General features: G+C 40.0%; 1 protein-coding gene across 1 annotated transcript in view; it reads left to right on the forward strand.

Moving 5' to 3' along the window:
• CKAP2L (cytoskeleton associated protein 2 like) overlaps positions 1-23,495 on the forward strand; it is a 27,930-nt gene extending 4,435 nt beyond the window's left edge. Inside the window, exons 4-9 of the mRNA XM_006744748.3 lie at positions 5,701-6,953; positions 10,268-10,475; positions 15,034-15,189; positions 19,897-19,960; positions 21,541-21,730; positions 23,127-23,495. Coding sequence (XP_006744811.1) covers positions 5,701-6,953; positions 10,268-10,475; positions 15,034-15,189; positions 19,897-19,960; positions 21,541-21,730; positions 23,127-23,352 — 2,097 coding nt within the window. The 3' untranslated portion in view covers positions 23,353-23,495. The remainder of the gene's footprint in view (positions 1-5,700; positions 6,954-10,267; positions 10,476-15,033; positions 15,190-19,896; positions 19,961-21,540; positions 21,731-23,126) is intronic.
• Positions 23,496-25,388: the final 1,893 nt, after the last annotated feature.

Raw genomic sequence — 25,388 nt, forward strand, 5'->3', positions numbered from 1 at the left:
TTTTTTTTTTTTTTAAAGATTTTATTTATTTATTTGAGAGAGAGAGAATGAGAGAGAACACATGAGAGGGGGGAGGGTCAGAGGGAGAAGCAGACTCCCTGCCGAGCAGGGAGCCCGATGTGGGACTCGATCCAGGGACTCCAGGATCATGACCTGAGCCGAAGGCAGTCGCTTAACCAACTGAGCCACCCAGGCGCCCAGAAATCAGTCTTTTAAAAAATAATCATTTGGGGGGTGCCTGGTGACTCAGTCGGGTAAGTGGCTGACTCCTGATTTCAGCTCAGGTCATGATCTCAAGGTCATGCCATCGAGCCCCACATCGGCCTCTCCACTCAGCATGGAGTCAGCTTGAGATCCTCTCCCTCTGCCCCTCCCCCCTACTCATGCACACTCTCCCTCTCTCTTTCTAAAATAAATAAATGAAGCAAATCTTTAAAAAATAATCATCAGGCACCTGCCTCACATACAGTTTCTCCTTTCCCACCTCCCTTGGCAATGTCATCCTTCTACCGTTTTCAATTATTTCATTCTCTGCTGTTTTAGACAAACCACTCACCCTTAACATGATGCTTTGCCCTGGGATGGGAATACCTCCAGGGTACAAAAGCAAGGGACAATAATGAAATAATGGTGTTGATGTTGAGAAAGCCTTTTGCAGTTCAGGTGGCTTCCAGTTCTTTGCATTCAGCATTGTCATTTAGTAGAACATTAAAATTTTTTGCTGAGAGATCACTATGTAATTTTTAGCATATGCCTCTAGATGAGTTCAAAGAATTGACTGTTACTGCTGCAACAAAACATCTTCTATTCCCATCTACTTTTTTAAAGTTTAGTTCCAGTATAGTTAACATACAGTGTTAAATTGGTTTCAAGTGTACAATATTCAGCCATTCTATATTTTACTCCATGCTCATCAAACTAAGTATACTCTTAATCTCTTTCACCTGTTTCACCCATTCCCCCTTCACACCTCCCCTTCAGTAACTTTTTTGTTCTCTATAGTTAAGAGTCTGCTTTTTGATTTGTCTCTTTTTTTTCCTTTGTTCGTTTGTTTTGTTTCTTAAATTCCACATATGAGTGAAATCATATGGTGTTTGTCTTTCTCTGACTGACTTATTTCACTTAGCATTATACTCTCTAGATCCATCCATGTTGTTGCAAATGGCAAGATCTCTTTCCTTTTTATGGCGGAATAATACTCTATTTATATACACACACACACACCACATCTTCCTAAATATGAGCCACCCAGGTGCCCTGTTTTCAATTTTTAAAGAAGAGTATGTTTGTATAGTTTTTTAAATGGATTATAATGAGTATCAAATTTCATTTTATCTTAAAATGCCAGTATTTACAGTGTGCCTGAAATTGGATCTTTTGCAACTATTTAAACTAACAATGAAAAACTTTAGAGCACCTGGGTGGCTCAGTTGGTTAAGCTGCTGCCTTCAGCTCAGGTCATAATCCCAGGGTCCTGGGATCCAGCCCCATGTTGGACTCTCTGCTTAGCAGGGAGCCTGCTTCTCCCTCTCCCTCTCTGCCTGCTGTTCTCCCAGCTTGTGTTCTTTCTTTCTCTCTGTCAGATAAATAAATAAAATCTAGAAAGAAAGAAAGAAAGAAAGAAAGAAAGAAAGAAAGAAAGAAAGAAAGAAAGAAAGAAAGAAAGAGAAAGAAAGAAAAACTTTAGATGTTAACTTTAAAAAGTATGAAAGGGTACAGGGTTTGTCAAAATTATTTTGGGCATATATGAACAAAAACTCTTGAAAAACACTGATAAGATAAGCTCTACAATCTCTCCCAGCCCTACTACAGCCCTCATTTCATCATACCATAATTTTTTTGTGCATGTATCTTTTCTATCAGTGTTCCTCAGGGGCAGGTGTCCTCCTCTCATCTTGCATGCCCTTAAGAGTCTAGCACCGTACCTAGTATACATTCAGTAAACTTGTCTTGACTTAAACCCTAGTCATATCCTTTGTGCATTTCCTCTCTCCTCTGGCTTCATATGTCCAAAATAAAGTGACCAAATTCAGTTTGAATCAATTGTTCTGTCTTGTACATTCTTTGTTTTTTTGTTGTGTGTGTGTGTGTGTGTTTTATCATTTTGATCCATCAATTCTGAGGTGAGTTGTCAGAGGCTAGGAGTTAGAGACTAAAGTTCTAGCTTCAGCCCTGCCCCTAACACCCTGCCTGACTTTGGGTGGCTCACATTCCCTCTCAAACGGAGGTGCTCAATTCCAGCCTTGCGGACACCTGGCTGGCTCAGTCAGTAGAGCATGCAACTCTTGATCTTGGAGTTGTAGGTTTGAGCCCCATGTTGGGTGTAGAGATTACTTAAAAATAAAATCTTAAAAAATAATAATGATAATAAGATAAAATTCCAGCCTTAATCATCTGTATTTGCATATTGATTGTTTTTCAGCCTAGTTTTTCTCTCAATGTAGTACTTAAAACTGCAGGACCAGTTCTACCACTTATAATAAATTAGCAAGGTCAGGCTGATCTCAAATAAAGATATAAAAACTGAACAAAAGAGAAAATATTTGCAAGTCATATATATGATAAAGACCTACTATCCAGGATATATAAAGAACTCTTGCAGCTCAACAATTAAAAGACAAATAACCCAGCTTTAAAATGGACAAAGGAAAATAATAATAATAACAACAACAATAATAATAATAATAATAATAAAATGGACAAAAAATCTGAATAGACATTTCTTCAAAGAATATATATATATAAATCGCCAATAAGAGCATGAAAAGATGCTCCAAATCATTACCCATCAGGGAAATGCAAACAAAAATCACAATTAAATACCACTTCATACCCAATAGGATGGTTATAATCAAAAAAGATAACAAGGATTGGGGAGGATGTGGAGAAATTAGAACCTCTATACAATGTTGGCAGGAATATAAAATGCTACAGCGACTTTGAAAAACAGTTTAGCAGTTCCTCAGAAGTTAAGCAGATTTACCATATGACCTAGCAATTCTACTCCTAGGTATATACCCAAGAGAATTGAAAACTTTGTGTGAGAATATGCTCACACAAAAGCTTATAACAAATGTTCATAGCAATATTATTCATAATAGGGCGCCTGGGTGGCTCAGTTGGTTAAGCAACTGCCTTCAGCTCAGGTCATGATCCTGGAGTCCCAGGATTGAGTCCCACATCAGGCTCCCTGCTCAGCAGAGAGTCTGCTTCTCCCTCTGAGCCTCCCCGCTCTCATGCTCTCTCTCTCATTCTCTCTCACATAAATAAATAAAATCTTTAAAAAAAAAATATTATTCATAATAGCCAAAAAGTGGAAACAACCCAAGTGTCCATCAGTCAGTGAGTGGATAACCAAAATGTGGTATATCCATGAAATAGAATATTTATTCAGCCATTAAAAGTAACGAAGTGCATGTGTGCCAACAAGGAGTATATGAGACTTTTCTGTACTTGTCACTCAAGTTTGCTTTAACCTAAAACTGCTCTAAAAAATAAAGCTTATTATTGAAAAATAGTGAGGACTGACTTTTGCTACAATACAGGTGAGCCTCAAGAACATTCTGCTAAGTGGGGCGCCTGGGTGGCTCAGTTGGTTAAGCGACTGCCTTCGGCTCAGGTCATGATCCTGGAGTCCCTGGATCAAGTCCCGCATCGGGCTCCCTGCTCGGCAGGGAGTCTGCTTCTCCCTCTGACCCTCCCCCCTCTCATGTGCTCTCTCTCTCTCTCATTCTCTCTGGTTCAAATAAATAAATAAAATCTTTAAAAAAAAAAAAAAAGAACATTCTGCTAAGTGAAAGAAATCAGACACAAAAGGCCACATGTTGTATGATTCCATTCATGTAAAATGTCCAGAATAGGCCAATCTGTAGAGACAGAAAGTAGATTAGTGGTTGCCAGTGTTTGTGGGGAGAGGGAAATGAGGAGTGACTTCTAACAGGTGTGGGATTTCTTTCTGGGGTGATGAAAATATTCTGGAACAAGAGAGTGATGATGGTTATACAATCTGTGAATATACTAAAACCCACTGAATTATAAACTTTAAAATGGTGAATTCTGTGGGATACAAATTATATCTTAATTTTAAAAAAAGAACAACTAGGGATGCCTGGGTGGCTCAGTCAGTTAAGCATCTGACTTTGGCTCAGGTCATGATCCCAGGGTCCTGGGATTGAGTCCCACGTCGGGCTCCTTGCTCAGCACGGAGCCTGCTTTTCCCTCTGCCTGCTGCTCCCCCTGCTTGTGCTCTCTCTCTCTCTGACAAATAAATAAATAAAATCTTAAAAAAAAAAAAAAACAACTAAGGAATAGCATGTTTGGAAACTCTGATACCATCATCCCTGCCTCTTCAATAAGCAATAATGGAATGATCAGAGGTGGATATAATTGTTGGGCTCAAGGAATAACCTAGCTATGGCCATGTGGCTATACCATCCATCTCCCTGCCTCCCACTTCCAACCCTCCCCTATTCCACCCCCAGCAACACCTCCATACACATAACATTCCAGAGGAAACATCTTTTTGCCCTTAATGCCATGTGGTTCTGGTTACAGACTTTCTTTACACATTTACAAAGTTTACATAGTAATTCTCAACAATATTACCAAATCAAAAGTAAAGAGTGGTAACTCTAGCCCTCCCATATCTTCCCCCGGAGACATACAATCTACAAATTCTCCTTTCTGACTACTTGCTTTCAGTGCAAATGTTCCGGAATCCACAGTGACTTGCTTCAATTATTTACCATACCAATTCTAAACTCTCATCCCTAGTTTTTTAAGTTCTCTATAACCTAGTCCTCCCTTTCTTATGCAAGATTAAATCACATGACTGAAACATTTACTTGTTAATAATAGAGTCTAACCTTAAAACCCTGTCCTGACTTTACAAATATGACTAACTTTCTACTGAGATGTTAGATTGTCTTGAAAACTGTTCCAAAGTATCTCAGGCATCCCAGCATCTACCATCTATCCTTGCCACTGATCTCCAAGGATGAGACGAAGGTTCTTGAGTGACACTGTGACCTTTACAAAAGCAGTGTTGTTAAAAAAAAATTAGTGCAGCAATACACAGTACTACTAGGAGGAACTTGGGAGGTACCCTAACATAAGTTTATTATGTATGTATCTTTCAAAAGTCCCTAGAAGGACACTTCATTTGGGACATAATGGGCATTCAGCAAGTACTTGTTCAACTGAGGCAAATTTATTTTTTAAACAGCAATTTTTATATATTCACTGCATCTCTGCTTAATTCTATCAAGCTAAAAATTCTGGTGTATTTCTGACAAGAGCTCAAGTTATAAAGATCATCTAGGGGCACCAGGTGGCTCAGTTGGTTGAGCGTCTGACTCTTGGTTTCAGCTCAGGTCATGATCTCAGGGTCATGAGATTGAGCCCCGCATCAATCCCCATGTCAAACCCTGCATTGGTCTCCATGCTTTGCGCTCAGCAGGAGTCTGCTTAAAATTCTCTCCCTCTCCCTCTGCCCCTCCCCCTGCTCACGCGCTCTCCCTCTCTCTCTAAATTAAATAAATAAATCTTTTTTTAAAATAGGTCATCTATTAGTGAGCCTTAATCTTCTCAGATTCAGCTTTCTTAAATGAAATTCTAAATAATTTTCTTCTAATTTTTTATTTTAAAAACTGAGCTATTGTTATGAACTTACTTTTTTGGTATTTTTCTTTGTCTTTTTAGAATATTATACCCAAAAAGGATGTTATCAATCGTGTTACTTTGCCTATCAAAGCTACAAGACCCACCAGCATTAAACTCCATCCCAGACCTGCCAATATCACAGAATCCCAAAAGCCAAAGTTGGAGGCACCAAAACTTCGGGGCAAAAGGCTGACCTCAGGATGTGTTTCTTCTAGCTCAAACTGTAAACCTTCCAGCAATAGTCGACAACAGCATAAAGCTGGATCATCCACTATTGGAGAACTATCTAGAAAAACTGTGGGGTCATTTAATATACAGGAATTGAAAACTGCAAAGCAGCAAGTCGCAGATCAAAGAAATACTAAATGTGCAGACTCTGTGGACAATAACCATGTTGAAAATGAACCCTTGGATAGCTGTCTAAAAGAGATGAACAAAGAGAACTTGCCCCAAACCTTACCAGACTCTGAAAGGAAGCCAAATCCTGAATTATGGACAATAGGTAAGCCAAAGACTAACACTTATAATCAAGTCAAGAGCAGTTTGGCTCCTAAACAAGCCTTGGGCAAAAGTTCAGGGAATAGTGCTGTTCTGAAAGACAGAGTTAATAAACAATTTGTTGGAAAAACACAAATTAGGATACCACCAATAAAGTCACAGCAACTCTCTAGAGGAACAAATCTTGCAAGACCAGGAGAAAAACTCCCAAAGACAGTTCCCTCTCACAATGTTCAGACCCTTAGTAGGAATCAGGCATCAAAGAAACCAGTGGTCAAGGACATAAAGGATATAAAGGTTAATAGGGATAAATATGAAAGACCAAATGAAACTAAATTACAGTCACACACTGTTACTGAACAGAAAGTAAAACAAACCAAACCCTGGACATGCCCCAGTGTGCTTCAGGGGGGCTTTAATAACAGACATCCAAACATTAAGCAAGATCAGAAATCCACTCAACCTTGTGTTAGAACTCGGACATCATGTGCATTGCAAAAATCAAAAGCCATAAGCCAAAGGCCTAATTTGGCAGTTGGCAGTTCTAATTCAGTCATTCCAAGCACCCCTAACATAACAGCAAATGGAACCAATGGCAGTAAATGCAGCAACAGCTATCAACAAAAAGGACAGACTTTGGACTCCAAGTTGAAAAAGACTCTTCCCCAGAACCATTTTCTTAATAAGACAGCTCCCAAAACTCAAGCTGGTAACAAAACCATAAATGGAAGAAGAGTCCCAAATGGGACCCAGACTAATCCAAATATTAAGAAGATCACAGCAGAGGATCGAAGGTACTTTGCTTAATTCCATAATTTTGCAATTTAAGATTAGGCAAATTGACCATCAGGAATACTCAGGCCATAAATAATGGCTTCTGAGTAATTTTTAGCTACAACCCTGAAAAAAAAGAAGATTGGAAGCAAATACAACAAATACTGACTTGATAGAGCTGGGTAGGACATACATGTGTTATAAATTACCCTCTGTAATGTTCTGTATGCTTGAAATAATTTATTTTTAAAAAAGAAATTGAAACAGAATGGTTCAGTAAGAAATAGGGGCTGTAGATGTAGACTACTCATTCAAGAAGTACCCTGCAGGGACTGAACAGCAATAAAAGAGGGCAAGGTGGGAGGAGCCAGAGTAGTGAATTAACATAGCTAGGAAGCAGGGAGTTGGTAGTCCCTTGTTAAGCAGACCAGTGAATCCAGGAGAGTTATCAGGGAAGAAGGAAAAGGAAACTTCCATGAATGTGAGCAGGCCAAGTTTTGAAAAGTAAGCTAAGACATAGAGGAGCAATGAGTTCACATCCATAGTTCAGACAGTAGAAATTGGGATCTCAGGGTGCTGGGGGTTCACATTAGCATGCATGTAGCTGGAAACCAAGCCAAAGGATTTTGTCTGCATAGGACTAGATAGAGTCTCACAATGTGGTGAACCTCCCAGGAGAAGTGCCTGTGTACATTGGGGTGGGATAGAAAATAAGGAGATTCTTGACAAGGGTGAAAGGAACATGTAAAATTAGATGGTAGCTAAGAGGTATAGCAGGATGAAGTGAGGGCAGGATCTATACTCTGAATACAGCCCTGAACACCACCACCAAGTTCTCTGCCCTCCTGAAGAGACAGAAAATACACAGTTTAATTTAGGGTGATGTGATTGAGAGAGTGAGGCTGGGCTGACTTCTTTAGAAAGAAGGATCAGGGAGGTAATTTCAACAGTGATATCTGGTCTAGGAAAAGGATAGTGGCAAAAAGAAGGATGAGCCTTCTGAGCAAAATGAAAACTGAGTACAAAGACTCCGAGTTGGTGAATGAGGATGTCAGGGTCCCTCCCCTGGAGCTCATAGTCTAGACCAGATAATGGGATGATGGGTCTTTAAGACAGTGTGTGGAGTGCTGACTGTGTTTGATTACACAAGAGGAATCTCTGGAGAGAGATCACTCACTCATTGATCTAGTGTTCCTTAGCACCTACAGTGTGCTGGACACTGGGAGATACAGTGGTAAGCACACAGTCACAGTCTACCCTAACGGAGCTTTTTTTCTGGTGTCTATATGGAAAGTACTAGAATAATAAAATCATAGCATTGAGGTCCTGGGAGTAAATTGGCTTTAGAAAAAGGTAAGTTTCCTCTTCATTATGATTGGAAGGAAGGCTGAGAGAGGAAGAATGCCAGGAACATAGAGGAAACACAGGCCAGACATCTCAGCTTCTGTCATTAAGCAGGTGGTTAGCATGAAGGTGAAGGAGTCGGAGCAGTTGCGGCTGAAATAAGCGCTATGGATTGTGCTCTGCAGTCAAGGAGAGAAACAAGGGTTAATTAGTTATTGACATTCCGGAAAAAGCAAAACCATAAGGTCAGAAAACAGATCAGTGATCACCAGGAGCTGGGAATGAGGAGCAGGGTTGACTATCAAGAAGCATGAGGGAATTTTTGAAGGGATTATATCTTGATTATAATTGTGATGGCATGACTTTGTGCATTTGTCAAAACTCACAGAACTGTACACTAAAAAAAAAAAATGTGAATTTTGCTGTATGTTACTGAACACTTGTAGGTTCTAGACACTGAGCTAGGCACTGGAACATCCAAGGTTTTTACCTTCACAGAACTTGCATTCTAATGGAGAAGACAGAAAATCAACACGTTGATGAAATAAAATAATTACACATAATTACCTCTTCAAAGAGGTGTCATTTGAGCAGAGGACCGAATGAAGATGATAATTCAAGACCCTGAGACAGGAATGAGTGTGGGTCAAGTAACAGAAGGGATACCAAAGCTCCCGGAGGGGAAAGAGTAAGAGAGAAAGTGGTAGGACATGAGGTTGGAGAGGCAGGCAGGAGCCAAATTACACTGCCTTTCTGCCATGGAAAACATGTTTAATTTTATTCCAAGAGCCATGGGAAGTTTCTGGCAGTGATACGGTCTGCTTTACACTTTAAAAACCACTCTGGCTACTGGGCACATGATGAATTTGATGAGGGTGAGAGTGGAAGCAAGGACTTGAGTTAGGAAGGAAGCTGCTATGGCATTTCAAGCAGAAGGTGACAGTGATATGGTGACAGTGATATGGACTAGGATGGCGACAGTAGAGATAGAAGACTACTGCCTGTACAATGGTATGTCAGATGTGAGGGAAAGAAAGAACTACATCAAGACAACTCCTAGTTCTAGGTCCTAACAATGGGGTAGATTGGGGTACTATTCCCCAGTATAGGCTATTTGGGAACAGGTTTTGGAGATGAAAATCAAGACCTTTGTTTTAGACAGTATTAAATTTGGAGTGACTGCAGACCTCAAATAAAAAATACCAACTAGGCAGTGGGTTTTATAAAGTTTAAGTCTCTAGGAAAAAATCTGGCTTGAAATGTACATCTGTGATTTATAAACATGTAGTAATTTAAAGAAGCTGAAGAGCCTACATTCACATGCTTGAATCCATGCCTCTTGGTGCCTCCTCCAACCATAGTCTATTGACTGCTTAGAAGGAGGAGTGGAGAATGTGAATGGTGGAGGAGAGTGAGAATTAAGATTTGGCCACCATCAGACACTAGCTACTTAAGACTCCTGAAATTATTGACCTTGTTTAGGAAGAAAGGGGGTCATGTGTGGTCAGGAGAGGGCTAAGGAACTGGGCAAAGTGGGTCACTCTGGCCAAGACCCTACTAAGGACAGAATGCAGGTTTGGTGGGTCTGGTTGAATGGCAGATAGAGAGCTTATGGTAAGATAAATGAAGTGCTGAGTTTGTGATCTCAGAGATGGAGGGATGTCTTCGGAAAGCAAGTACCAGAAGTAATATACAGGTGAAATGAAAATTTTTAGAGAAAAATAATGAAGAATAATCATGAATTCAAGGAATTTGAAGACTGAGATTCTAGTAATCCCTCTGCAGCCTGCCTTCTGAAGGGTAGGGGCAACCATTGCTGCCATTACCCATTTGTAAATTGTTTTTAATTCCATTCTCCTGACTTTGTGTGTAGTTGAAGGTATGTAGTGGTACTCAGTCCATGCATATCTTATACTTTGAAAGTGTGACTATATACAAAAAGAAACCTAAAGCATTTTCTCACCCCGCCCCACTCTTAATTTTATAACAGGAAACAACTGGAAGAATGGCAGAAATCCAAGGGGAAAATCTATAAACGGCCTCCCATGGAACTTAAAACAAAAAGAAAAATAATAGAGGAAATGAATATTTCATTCTGGAAGAGTATGGAAGAAGAAGATGAAGAAAAGAAAGCACAACTTGAACTGTCCAATAAAATTAACAACACTCTAACACAATGTCTGCAGCTCATTGAGGAGGTAAGGAGGATAAGCTCCCAAAGCTTTGGCCTAGAGTCTTAGAGTTTTTAAATATTTTTCTTAAATATGGTGTAAGAGAGATAACCTTGGTCTAAGCAGAAATTCATCTGCTCTTTTTAATACAGAAGAAGAATAGTAATAATAATGATGGCATGCACTTAAATAAAGGCTCTTATATGCCAGGCACTTTTCTAATAGTTTACTTAAATGATCTCATACATTTATCATAACAACTATTACCATGCCCACTTTACAAATGAAACTGAGGCACAAAGAAGTTGGAAAACTAACCCAAGCAATCTGCCTCTCAAGGGATCCAAAAGGAATTTTGCCTTCTTTAGGCATTAAGGTCAAGGAGTAAATACTTGACAGTTGGACATGAAGCTGAAGTCAAAGGCAAGGTCATGTGTAAAATTAATTTATCCTGATGACTCTGGGTAGCTATAAATGGCATCTAAATTGTATCTGGGATTCTGCAGATAAGGATAAAGGAGATGGTAAGCAAAGGATATGATCCCTAGGAGACGCCTTGAAGGAAAAATATATTAATAAAAAACAATTGGGTAGACATCTATACTAAGGTCCTTGCCTGAAGCAAACACATTCTGTCCCTTGGCTGGTGGTGTTGGACAGCAACAGAAAAAGGAAACCTTCAATTTAGGTCTACTGCAGGCAATTTTTTCACACAATTCAGTTAAACATTAATTATTTCTCTTTTATGGAATTAAAGTTCAATTCTTTTTTTGTTGTTGCTCTTTTATTTTCATCGTATTAAAGAAAATGCATGAATACATTCTTTAACAATTTTTTGTTTTAGATTTTATTTATTTATTTGACAGAGAGAGAGAAACAGGGGGAGCTACAGAGGAAGAAGGAGAAGCAGACTCCCCACTGAGCAGGGATCCTGATGTGGGACTCGATCCCAGGAACCTGGGATCATGACCTGAGCCGAAGGCAGATGCTTAATGGACGGAGCCACCCAGGCACCCCCATGAATACATTCTAATTATTAAAAAAATATTTCAGGGACAACTGGGTGGCTCAGTTGGTTAAGCGTCAAGACTCTTGATTTCAGCTCAGGTCATGATCTCAGGGTCATGAGATTGAGCCCCACGTCAGGCTTTGCACTGCACCTGCGTATGGAGCCTGCTTAAGATTCTCTGGCTCCCTCTGCCCCTCCCTCCCCCTCTCTCCAAAAAAAAAAATCATAATCATAATCATAAATAGAATTAAAAATAAAAACATTTCAAGCAATACAGAAAATGACTAGACCTCCCCACCGAACCCGTCTGCGCATGCACACACACCAATTATGCATCCCAGGCTTCTCCCTAGAGCTGACCACTATTGCCAGTTATCCATCCAGACAGCTTTTATGAAGGTACATACCATGTAGGCACATAAAGAAATGAAGTATATAGTTTTGTGAGTTGCAATTATTTTATTTCAGATTTTTATATATGTTCTTTGGTTGTCTTTTCTTATGTTTCCCTAATATTAGTATTATGCTGGCTTTGTCAAATAAGTTGGGCATTTTCCTCTTCTCCTATACTCTGAAAATAGTTTATACAACATGAGAATTATTTTTTCTTTGAAGGTTTGGTAAGAACTTGCTCATAAAGTTATCTGGACTATGGGGCATAGTTTGGGGTATATCTTTTCAATTTTTTCTGTGGGCATTGGTCTATCTGGGTTTTGTATTTCCCAAGCTAATTTTAGTAATTCTGTGCCTTTTATTTTTTTTAAAGATTTATTTATTTATTTGACAGAGACACAGCGAGAGAGGGAACACAAGCAGGGGGAGTGGGAGAGGGAGAAGCAGGCTTCCCGCGGAGCAGGGAGCCTGATGTGGGGCTCGATCCCAGGACCCTGGGATCATGACCTGAGCTGAAGGCAGACGCTTAACGACTGAGCCACCCAGGTGCCCCTGTGCCTTTTTTTTTTTTTTAAGATTTTATTTATTTATTTGAGACAGAGAGAATGAGAGAGAGAGAGAGCACATGAGAGGGGGGAGGGTTAGAGGGAGAAGCAGGCTCCCTGCCGAGCAGGGAGCCCGATGCGGGACTCAATCCAGGGACTCCAGGATCATGACCTGAGCCGAAAGCAGTCGCTTAACCAACTGAGCCACCCAGGCGCCCTCCCCTGTGCCTTTTATTTAAAGATTTCTCTATCAATCTTTTTAAAAGGCCATCTTTGGGGTTTTATTGATTTTTTTTTCTCTTGCATCAATGTCTGCATCTATTTTTATGTTACTGTTTTTAATTAGCCTTTTTAGTTGAAAGCTTAAATCATTTATGTCAGTCTTATTTTCTTAAAATACATTTTAATGCTATAAATTTGCTTCTGAATTTAGCTTTGGTCATACCCTTTATGTTTGATTAGGTAATGTTCTGTATTAGTCAAAGTCAACTCAGAAAAACAAACTGCACCAGGTATCTTAGAAAGAATGTAATGTAAAGGTTGTTTTCACAATGTCTTATGTAAGTTCCCTAGAAGCAAACCCTAAGAGGAGAATTTGTGTGAAAGTAACTTATTAGGAAGAGGATCCCAAGGAAAACAGAGGGGAGTGGGGATGTGGAGCCAGGAACGGAAGGAAGACAAGTGGGATGTGGTATCAAGCAAAATCCATGGAATATAACTGTGGCACAATCCCACAGGGGAGCTCTGGAGACTGGATCAGACCTCTCAGAGGCATCCTGATCAGGGGCAAAGAAACTATAGTATTAATACTTCCATGGCATTGATTAATGGCTGCCCCTGTGGAGACAAAAATTCCCAGGCACCCTGACTCTCTGGTACATACAAAGAGGAGCAGATGCTGGCTGTTGGACATGAAAGCACTTTGTGAGCCTGCGTGCACAAAAATGGTAAAGGGACCATCAGAGGAAATATGGGTACTCCACACAGAGCTGACAGCAAAAAGGAACCTGAGGTAACAGGCGCTAACTTCAGGTAGCGGCTATCACCCACTGCGTCTAAGGGGAACAAAGAGAGGTTGAGGGTATTAGAATCTAGAAGCTAGGAGAAACAAACTCCAACTCTAAGGAGGCCATACTACCCAGCAGATGCTGGTACCAGAAACTGGAGGAGGGGCCCAGCAGGGCTGGGACTCAGACCTTGAGGAAAGGATGTTACCCAGTTGGTGCTCTTGCCTCTGAAAGAGCACAGTGAGGCAGGATCTGTAAGTGCCAGGAAAAGAGGTGGAGGCTAGAACCAACTACTGCTGCCACAGTGAAGGACCGTTGTTGAGGTAGCAAAGGCAAATGGGAAAGAGGAAGTCCCTCTCTTCTCCATCCCCACAGTCTCCCTCTAGCTCCCCCAACTGGCAGAGCCCAGCAAGGAGCTGCTGTGAAAACAGTGGGTGATTTACAGAATTCCAGCCCTAGTGTCCCAAAGCAGAGGATAAAAGGTTGGTTTGGAGCTAGGAGGCCATAGGTTAATAATTGACATGCATTTTCATTATTGTTCATCTCTAAATAGTTTGAGATTTCCATTTTGAGTTCTTTAACCTGAAAGTTATCTTAGAAGAATATCTTTTAACTTCCAGATAGAGTTCTGTTTTGTTTTGTTTTTCCTGACTTTCTTCCAACTTTTAATTATACTGCATTGTAAATGTAGCCTGTATGTGTTCTGCTTGATAGAATTTGTTGAAATTAATGTCCGATCGGTTGTGGTGAATGTTCCATCTCTTAGATGGATGTTGCAATTCCTGAGTAATAGATATTCCCTCCAGAACGCTTAACTTTTCTTTCATACTCTTCATTTCTTTGTTCTGTCGCACTGAGTTCTGGGAGAATGCCACAGCCAAATTTTCACCTCGTTGATTTCTTCTTCAACTCTGTTGAGTTTTATGCCTCTTTCGTGTAGTGTTAGTTTTCTCAAACATTGATGATTCTTGATTGTGAGCTTACCTTTGGGGCTTCCCCAACTCAGGAGGACTAGGAGGTGCTGCTTAGCTGAGTGTGCCAGTATCTGGGTTTCTGGTCATGGTAGCTCCCCATATTCCTCCTGGTCCATGTCACTGCCCGCTCTGGGTACAAGCCAGAAGGGGACCAAATTAGGACATTTTAAAGATACTTTTTGTGAGAATTAGGCTGCATGGATCCCCAACACACACCCCTATGACCCTTGCTTACCTGTGCCATCCTTCATACTTCTGTTAGAGACATATGGAAATTCTACTCACTATTCAGTGTTCACATTATTATGAATATGTAAGAAATATATGAATGTTGATTACTCTAGGGTTTGGTTTGGTTTGGGGTTTGGTTTTGCATAAAAATGTAAACATACTCCTTACCTTCAGCTATGAAAAACATTTTACTATTTGGTCTCATGTAACTCTTAAAATTGAATGGCCAGTGTCAAAACTCACTGAAATATACTGTTTAAATGGATACATTTTATTATATGTAAACTGTACCTCAGTAAAATTGAATTTTTTAAAAAATTAAGAAAAAGTGATCAGACTGATTTCTGTATAACTGCTCTGATGAATATTCGATATAAGAATAACAGCAAAATGGTAATAATTACCTCTGGGTATTTTTTTTTACAGGGTGTACCTTCTAATGCAATATTTACCATATTGTCCAGTATTCCTGAGGTCGAAAAATTTGCTAAATTCTGGATCTGTAAAGCAAAGTTGTTGGCAAGTAAAGGCACCTTTGATGTTATTGGGCTGTACGAAGAGGCCATTAGAAACGGGGCAACAGTGAGTATCTGTCTTGGGTGGATGACTTCCTGAAAATTCTCTCATGCGAGTTGTCTGTTTTTTGCCATATGGCAGTCATACAATGTTATGTTAAACTTCTAATTCACTTCATAAAGTTATACACAGATTATGAAGCACAACATGTCCTTTATGTACATTTAATTAAAAATGTACTTGCTAGAGGGGCGCCTGGGTGGCTCAGTCAGTTAAGCGTCCAACTCGTGATTTCAACTCAGGTCATGATCTCATAGGTCATGTGATCGGCCCCGTGTTGGGCTCCCCATTCCCCACTCAGCAGGGAGTCTGCTTGAGATTCTCTCCCTCTCCCTCTGACTCTCCCCCACCACTCACACACTCTCTCTTCCTCTCTGTTTCTCTCTCTCTCAAGTGAATAAATAAATCTTTAAAAAAAATTTTTTTAATTTATTTGGTATAAGTAGTGTTTCATGTAAACTAATAGAATCACTGTTCTTGTCAAGTGAGTGTGTCTCACTTTACACTCATTGTAGAAATATGCACTTGTGGAAAGTAATAGCATGGAAAGGGGGCAACAGTGAGTTTCCCCCTTTCATATTAGAGTCATATGGAAATCCTGGTCACTGTTGTTATGAATAATCCTGTATTCATATTGTTATGAATATGTAAGAAATACATGAATACATTGAGCCACGTAATATATACTAAGGTTATTTTGCCTTTCAAGCATGACTTTCTACTTTTCCTGAAGTTAATTATTGTCTTGTTTTCCCTTTGCTTAGTTTTCTGAGTATTTATTAGTATATAATTGATTCCGAACTTTTCTCTAATTGTCTAAATTTCTCAATACTTTTTTTTTTAATTCAAGTTAGTTAACATATAGTGTAGTATTGGTTTCAGGAGCAGAATTTAGTAATTCATCACTTACATGTAACACCAAGTGGTGACACAAGTGCCCTCTTTAATGCCCATCACCCATTTAACCCATCCCTCCACCCACCACCCCTCCAGCAACCCTCAGTTTATTCTCTATAGTTAAGAGTCACTTACGGTTTGCCTCCCTCTCTGTTTTCATCTTATTTTATTTTTTCTTCCCTTCCCCTATGTTCATCTGTTTGGTTTCTTAAATTCTACATATGAGTGAAATCATATGATATTTGTCTTTCTCTGACTTAACTTATTTCACTTAGCATAATACACTCTAGTTCCATCCACGTTGTTGCACATGGCAAGATTTCATGCTTTTTGATGGCTGAGTAATATTCCATTGTGCATATATACACCACATCTTCTTTATGCATTCATAAGTTGATGGACATTTGGGCTCTTTCCATAATTTGGCTATTGCAGATAGTGCTGCTATAAACATCGGGGTCCATGTGCCCCTTTGAGTCAACATTTTTGTATCCTTTGGATAAATACCCAATAGTACAATTGCTGGGTTTTAGGGTAGTTCTATTTTTAACTTTTTGAGGAATCTCCATACTGTTTTCCAGAATGGCTTTACCAGCTTGCATTCCCACCAACAATTCAAAATGGTTCCCCTTTCTCTACATCCTCACCAACAACTATTATTTCCTGAGTTGTTAATTTTAGCCATTCTTACAGGTGGGAGGTGGTATCTCATTGTGGTTTTGATTTGTATTTCCCTGATGCCAAGTGATGTTGAGCATTTTTTCATGTATCTCTTAGCCATTTGTATGTCTTCTTTGGAGAAATGTCTGTTCATGTCTTCTGCCCATTTCTTAATTGGATTATTTATTTTTGGGGTGTTGATTTTGATGCGTTCTTTATAGATTCTGGATACTAATCCTTTATAAGATATGTCATTTGCAAATATCTTCTCCCATTCCATTGGTTGCCTTTTAGTTTTGTTGATTGTTTCCTCCGCTGTGCAGAAGCTTTTCATCTTGATGAGGTCCAAAATTTCTCAATACTTTTAAAACATCAGATAGCCTATCGATTTCTTTTTCTTAGAGACCCTTCTCCCAGAACTTTGTGACATGTTCCAGTCTCGACAGGTTGCTCTTTACCACCGTCTTTGCATGTCATCCTGGGGCCTTTCACCATCACCCTCACATTCCCATTTCCATCTGTGTTGTCTGTTTTTCTTCTCCAGTGCTTTTCTTCTCTCTGTTTTTCATTGTTGGTGGTAGTGGGGGGGGGGGATGATTTTATTTTGGTTTTGTTTTAATTTTATTATTTTTATTTGAAAGAGAGAGCGTGCATGTGTGCGTGGGGGAGGGGCAGAGGGAGAGAATCTTCAAGCAGGCTCCTGCTGAGCACAGAGCCTGACTCGGGACTTAATCCCATGACCTATGAGATCATGACCTGAGCTGAAACCAAGAGTCTGACACTTAACCCACTGAGCCACCTAGGCGCCCCCCCCCAATGTGTTTTGTGTTATTGTTGATGGTAGTGGTAGTTTTATTTTCTTTTGTTTTCTATTGTTCATGAAAGGCTTTACTCAGATGCCAGTAAAAACTAGGCTGTATACAAAGAGGTGGATTTGAAAAAGCTCTGGACGGGGCACCTGGGTGGCTCAGTCTTTAAGCATCTGCCTTCGGCTCAGGTCATGGTCTCAGGGTCCTGGGATTGAGCCCCACATTGGGCTCCCTGCTTGGCGGGAGGCCTGCTTCTCCCTCTCCCACTGCCCCTGCTTGTGTTCCCTCTCTCACTGGGTCTCTCTCTGTCAAATAAATAAGATCTTGAAAGAAAGAAAGAAAGAAAGAAAGAAAAGAAAGAAAGGAAAGAAAGGAAAGAAAGGAAAGAAAGGAAAGAAAGGAAAGAAAGGAAAGAAAGGAAAGAAAGGAAGAAAGGAAGAAAGGAAGAAAGGAAGAAAGGAAGAAAGGAAGAAAGAAAGAAAGAAAGAAAGAAAGAAAGAAAGAAAGAAAGAAAGAAAGAAAGAAAAAGCTCTGGACACATGAATGAGGTTTTACTATAGGGTGATCTGGCTGAGCCAACTGGTTGAAGAACCCTCATTATCAGTGTCTTCAGATCTTTCCTCTAGAACTGGCCATATTCTCTAAAGAAGAATCTTCCAGTTTCTTCCTGGGAGCTGGAAACCAGGCTACTAGTGTTGTGGGGGAGAAGAGAGCTGGGAGTCTCAACCTTCAGCATGGAAACTTTCATTTACCTTTTTTTTCAGTGGGCATCCCCACCCTCAATAGTGCATGATATTCCCCAGAGACTTGGAAAATACATCTTCAGTTTTCTGTTAGGATAAAGACTTGGAGGGGCGCCTGGGTGGCTCAGTTGGTTAAGCATCTGACTTTGGCTTGGGTCATGATCTCAAGATCCTGGGATTGTGCCCCACATTGGGCTTCCCGCTCAGCAGGAAGTCTGCTTCTCCCTCTCCCTCTGCCTCTAGCTCTTCCCCGGCTTGTGCTCTGTCTCTCAATTAATAACATCTTAAAAAAAAAAAAAAGACTTGGAGGTCTGACTGCTGAACAGATGCTCAAGAGTCCTCCTGATTTTGACCCCACCATTCATTCTTGAGCCTTTCAGAAAGGCCCTGAGGTTGAATCATGTCGTTTCTCAGCCACATTGCCAGCTTAGGATTCAGCTCTTTCAAGCTGGTTAAGTTGGTTACCTCTTCCTTCTACATTCTAGCTTCCAGATCTTGTTGCTATTTCTTCTATTCTTTGTAGTTATTGCCTCCTTTAATCCCATTATCATTTTACTAGAGTTTCCATGGGGATTAGAAACAAATATATATTCAATCCATCGTCTTTAACTAGAAACCTGTAAAAATGTAAAATGTTTGACAAATGTTTTATATAATTCAGACTTTTTACAATATATTCTGTACATTTATTCCCATTCCCTTAAGCTTAAAGCACATTAGACTTAGTGAAAATGTATAAATAGCTTTGCTTTTATGCTCTATTGTCAGTTTACATCTATTATTTATTTGATACAGAATCCCAGATCAGAAAGACAAAGCTCCAAATATAATATTCCTATGAGAAATTACAGTTCATTTATGGTACTCTACTTCATGTCATGGCTTAGATACTTCCTTCAGAAAAAGGAAGTCTATCTCAGATAATTTTACCAGAAAAGTACTTTTAATAATAATGGCTTTTTTCTAATGTTTTGTTTTTTATGCTATGTTTAATATTGTATTTTATATGTTATGTTTAATGTTATGTTTTTTAAGTTATTAATAAAAGAAGAAAGAAAGGAAAGGTTAGGGGAAATATCCAAAATGCTAACTAAAGGCTGTATTTGGGGTGATTGGATTATGGGTGATTTCTCCTTTTAAGTTTGGCTATTGTTCAATTTTTCTGTAATGAGATATGACTTTTATGATAAAAACAAAAATTCAGTTAGGACTGAAAAAAACGTATGCTGCATTTTTGTATAACTAACTTTACATCTTTGGGCCAGAATCTTTATGTGGGGACACATCTTCAGTGGGATCATATAAGTCAATAAGAAAATTAACTGATTTAGAGAAATGTCACTACGGACAGCTTTCCATATGTGCATTTCTTCATTAAAGTCAAGCATGCCAGCATTTAACCAACATTTTCTTTTTTCCTTCGTTTTTCACATAAAGCTATAAATTTGAAACTTTTTAAATGTTACTTATAGTCAGATAAGAGATTTTTAAAAAGGAAACATTTTCTATTATAAAAAGAAGCTCATTTGTTGTTAAGCAAAGTTCCTTAGATCATTTTCTCCATGAATGTTTTTAATACTGGTTGTGTATTTTCTTTCTTCCAGCCGATACAAGAGTTACGGGAAGTTGTTCTTAATATTTTGCAAGACCCAAATAGAACGACAGAAGGTACTATTATTTTTGTATTTAAATTTACTCCCTCCAGCTGCTCAAGTAAAAGTCGTGGAGGAACACATAGGAGAGAAAAGAAAAGAATTTTAAGTCCCCTGAAATCCCTCTCACTTCTTGGTTTTCATAGCCTGGTTTTTTCAGCCATCATCATCAGCTGAATTATTTCTATTATTATAAGTAAATATACTGCTCAACACCAAACATAGGTTGTTTTCATAAGAGCGGCCTAGAGTAGGGTGTCTTGCTTCCCTGGAGTGCTAGGTGGGATAAGACAAGTAGCTCTTTCTCAGACAAGACTGAGGCAGAAGAGAGAGATGCCTCTGTGTTATAACAACCCGCCAGCACTCACACATCCAAATTCACATTATAACCTTTAAAAACAGAGGCTCCTGGGTGGCTCAGGCAGTTAAGCGTCTGCCTTCAGCTCGGGTCATGATCTCATGGTCCTGGGATCAAGCCCCACATCAGGCTCCCTGTGGGGAGCCTGCTTCTCCCTCTGCCTCTGCTGCTCCCCCTGCTTGTGTTCTCTCTCTCTCTCTCAAATAAATAAATAAAATCTTAAAAAAAAAAAAATAGCTGGAGCAGGAACCTTTTCACTTAGCTAACCATTGCTGTCATTGGTCAGAACCTTTAGAAAACTCTTCTTTGAAAAATACTGTGCCAAATACAATGAGTGGCCCACTATAATTGCTTATATTTGTTATATGAATGGAAAGAAAAAGAAGCTACTTTGAGAAAATAAAATAGATTATTTTTCCGATCTTAGAAGGTGACAGATGTTCTTCCTTTAAGACAGGTTGAACTTCGGGGAACAATCAAGTCATGTGGAATGATAGCTAACTAATCTATTACTTTTGGGAATAAGGTCACAGAGTAGATATACTCAGTGGTACTCTTATACTGGGAATGATGCTACTATTCAGATATTTGTTTATAATTCATGGCATTGTTCTTCAGAGGGATAAGAAAAAAGACAGGAATCTGCCTTTCCCACTTCTTGGCCCCCATTGACCTCTTTTAGGGTCTTAGCCTCCAGCCACAATATCTGCCTACCTCAGTCTAATTTCCTTCCCTTCCTTTTGGTTGCTGTGATTGAGCTATCATGTATATTATGTTAACACAAGACATTTTCTCGCCCACTGCCCAAGGTAATAGCCATGTGGTCATCCCTGGGTAGGAAGGGCTTGGAAGGTTAAGTGAGTTAACCCTAGTGAGTCAAGGAAATTGACCCAAGGTATGGTATAAGGGTAAAAGAACAATGACTAGTCCCTAAGGGAACCTCTCTCAAGAGCGAGTAAGAGGTGGGGATGTGTTCAGAATGTTGAAAAGCTATCAAGGATCCATCTCAAGGGCCAAGAAGGCCCAAAGGCTGTCTGGAGGGCTGGTTAGAAGGATGGCCTGATGTAGCAGGGCATTTCTAGAGGGCTGGGCAGGAAAAACTATACCTCTCACTTCAAATCAGTTACTCTTTTTTAAATTGGGAAATCATTGTGTATATTGATTTTTCATTTTATTGACTTTTAGTTTTAGTATTAAGTTGCTAAACCTTACTTTCCTTCTTGACCTTGCATACACAGGAGTTACCTCTGACTCTTCAGTTGCTGAGACAAATATAACAGCAACAGCAGAACTGGCCAATAAGACGGAATCTGAAAAGTCTTGTCTTTCTCTGAAAGAGGGAGACCAGGTTATAGCAACACCCCAAATAACCAAGGCAGAACAGGATAATCATCCTGGTATCAAATTACAGATTGCCCCAATCCCTAGGTAAGCAAACTCTAAAGTAAGCTTTGTGTTTACGGGTCTAACTCAAGCCCTGTTCTCAGTTTCACTTCCACAGATCCAGAGTACCAGCAGTTTGTGGACACCCCTGCGTCATGTGAGGACCAGGTGGTCTAATCCATCTTTGGCATTAAGGAAAGGAGCTGAGGGTGAGGGGAGGGTTGGAACCATTGCCATGAAGACCTGTGCCCTTTCTGTGCACACACACCATCGCCCTCACAGCACTCCAAGGAGACCTGACCCGCCATGAGGAAGGTGGTGCTGGAGTTTGGAGACAGGTCGGAATGGGTTTCCCCTCCCTCCTGGATTCGGTCCTGCACTTACAGATCCCACCCGCCTTTTCTCCCAGGCCCTGAGGCAGGGGCACAGAGTGCCAAGCAGGGGCAACCTCTGTAGCTGTAGGAGGGAAGGGACAGCGAATAACCCTATAAGAACAGGCTCCGCTGTTGGGTATGTACGAGATAGAAGCTGCTCATTTTATTGAAAGTGTTTGGTGTTTGAATAAGTATAAGTTTAAGGCAGAATTCATAGGAACTGTGTCAGGTATCAGTGCCATTTCCCAAAACATTAATATAACATCCGTCTCTGTTTGTGATCTTAAAAGAGAATTCCAAACAAAAGCACCACGACCACACAGTTCTATATTTCCGTTCCCTGGAAAGCTGGGCCTCTTCCAGTCCTAAACCCCTCTCTCAGTGCTGGCTTTACAGCCAACTCAAGGAAGGATGAAGGCAAGCAGATCTGAAAACCACCTCTTTCTGGCTCTGGAATTTATTATGAGAGTTTTTAGCAGACTGGCCGGCTAAGTTTTGCTTAGGCTAATGTAATCAGTGGGTTTGTGAGATGTAGACCAGATTCACTACATGGAAAGTTCTCTGCAAACTATCCTCAGGGCTACTTTTTATTGGAACACATTAAAGTTTACAAGGAAGATGCCCAGTTTGTTCCAGTTTCCATTTGTGATTTGGTCCACCATCTTAAAAGATGTTTTTTTGATAATTTTCTGTCAAAGCTAGACTCTTAGAATTCATTTGTCCAACCCCATTTGGTGTTAGGCCCAATTTCCTTAAAACCTATCAACTCTTCGAAAGTTTATGGAATAAACAAACACCAACTGCCAAGTATCAAATAAAAACCACACTTAACACTTCATTCAATAAATCCCTGTGCTTATACCATCCGAGAGCAGATGGACACCACCCAGTTCATTCTGACAATCAAGGAAGAGCCATCTTAGGACAAGAGCTGCTCTACGCAGACCCTTAGGTCAACTTCCATTGAAGTGCCTACCGTGTTTTATTAGGACAGAAGTAAAAAATTCAGAATAATAAGAATTTCAAAAGAAGTTATAAGATTCTGAATGCATCTTTCTGTCTCACAGAATAAGTGGAATGCCAGAAGTACAAGACATGAAGCTCATTACCCCGGTGCGGCGTTCAGCAAGGATTGAGCGAGCTGGGTCCCGCTACCCGGAAATGCTGCAGGAACATGATTTAGTAGTGGCTTCTCTTAATGAGCTGTTAGAATTGGAAGAAACAGAGTGTTTTATATTCCGTAAAAATGAGGCTTTGCCTGTAACATTAGGGTTTAAAATCCTCGAGTCATAATTTCTTAATGCCTTTTTTTTTTTTTTTAAGTGTTTCAGAGCCTCCACGAAGCAAGAAATACCCTTGTCCAGGTGACCTGGACAAAACTATATAATGGACAGGCAGACTGTGGACTCTCAGGATTTAGTAAATCACTGGGCTTACTCTCAAATTTAATATGCCCACGGGACTGTCTTTGGTTTATTTAAGACTATAGTTTGCCACAGTTCTATAGTACATACATTTTAAACTATTGAATATTCATTTACCGCACAAGTATGGTATTTTTCACTTTAATGAAAATTTAAAAATTTTCACTTTATTGACCGAATTTACCCTCAGTGTAGTTCTTTTTTACATCAGGAGGCTGGTGCCACAGGATGATAGACTTTCCTTCCTACATCCGCCTTAGCAGAGAGGGCGAGTCCTCCCTGCCCCGACGAGTGGAGCTTAGAAGCTAGCCTTCTGGACCAGATGCCACGTGACAGCCTGATCAAATCCCCTCATTTTACGGAGCTGATGCTAGCTATGCTTTTGCTCAGAGATCCCAGATGACTTTTATGTGCGATTCTGATTTCTATCACAGTGTCCCTATAGATGAGGGAGCAATTCCCATCCTGTCTGTGCCAGGGCCTCTCCAATGAAATACAGTTCTGAACTACGGTAGTGGTAGTCGTCTAGCTTTTATATCCAAATCTAATTGTGCATTTGTTATTCAGAATGCTTCAAAGAAAAACAACAGGGAGAAGGGGAGACGGGAGGGGAGGGTCACTTGCTGCTTCACTTCAATTCTTTGCTGTAGGACACCTGGCCTGAGAAGACAGTATAAGCCCCAGAGACTATTATAGGTTGCCTTTCCTTCCTCCTGGGCAACTGTTCTTGGAAAGGTAAAATTAGAATCATTATGTAAATATAATGTATAGAAAAACGTAGCCAACATATTGTGCATTTGATTGCATATTGTGAATTTTTAAATTTTAGCTTTCTTAATATTTAAGTATTATCTAAAACAAAAAAAAATTAAATTTTGTTCATTCCTGCTTATTCATTTATTTTATTTATTATTGTTACTTTTTTAAAGATTGTATTTATGTATTTGATAGAGACACAGCGAGAGAGGGAACACAAGCGGGGGGGAGAGAGAGGGAGAAGCAGACTCCCCACTGAGCAGGGAGCCCGATGTGGGGCTCGATCCCAGGACTCTGGGATCACGACCCGAGCCGAAGGCAGACACCTAACGACTGAGCCACCCAGGTGCCCCTATTTTATTTATTATTTAAAAAAAAATAAACAGTGATGATGTCTTGGCCTAGAGAATTAGGGTTTTGTCCAGGGAAACACTGTTAGGCAATCTTAAGAGGCCTCATAGGGAACATTCATTACCACGGAGAACTCATGTTGACCAAGGGTCTGACCATGATCCTCACCCAAGAACTAGATTTTATCACGATGAGGGAAGCACCATCTCTCTAGGTCAGGTTTATAATGACAAGGTTCATAAAACTGAGCTATAAAACCATAAATATACTAATTTTCAATAAGAATAGATGGTCACCACGACCAAAATGCAGGAATCCACACAGCCAGCCCTTTCCTTCCCTTTGGACAGACTCCCTTTACCTGCGATGCCAAACAATACCCAGGGATTTGCTGAGAGACCACAAAATCTGAAAGCCAGTTTCAATTAGGTTTCTGTCCGTTGCTAGGGGAAAAGTCCTACGCACACAAACGGTAGTGCAGGACACTGTTATTTAGTGCTTCCTCTGGCTGTGTTCTGTGCATCTTATCTCACTACATCTTCACAACAGCCTTATGACCTAGGTATGGAGACGCTAGTTAGATGGTCAATGATAGGGCTGAAATTTCAGACTCAGGGTTGTCTGGCGCCAAGTCCAGAGCTTTCAATCCCCGCCTCTACTCCATGTAAGGAAATGCGGAGTAGGAAGGTGATAAGGAAGAACTTCTTGAACTATTCCCATTTACCAAACAGGAATTACTATGAGAGCCAGAGTACTGTCATTTATTCTACAAATGAGGTGACTTGGTCACATTTTTTA

This window comes from Leptonychotes weddellii, chromosome 10, assembly GCF_054177405.1.
Source record: "Leptonychotes weddellii isolate Sample4059 chromosome 10, ASM5417740v2, whole genome shotgun sequence".
In the NCBI taxonomy this organism is placed as follows: Eukaryota; Metazoa; Chordata; class Mammalia; order Carnivora; family Phocidae; genus Leptonychotes; species Leptonychotes weddellii.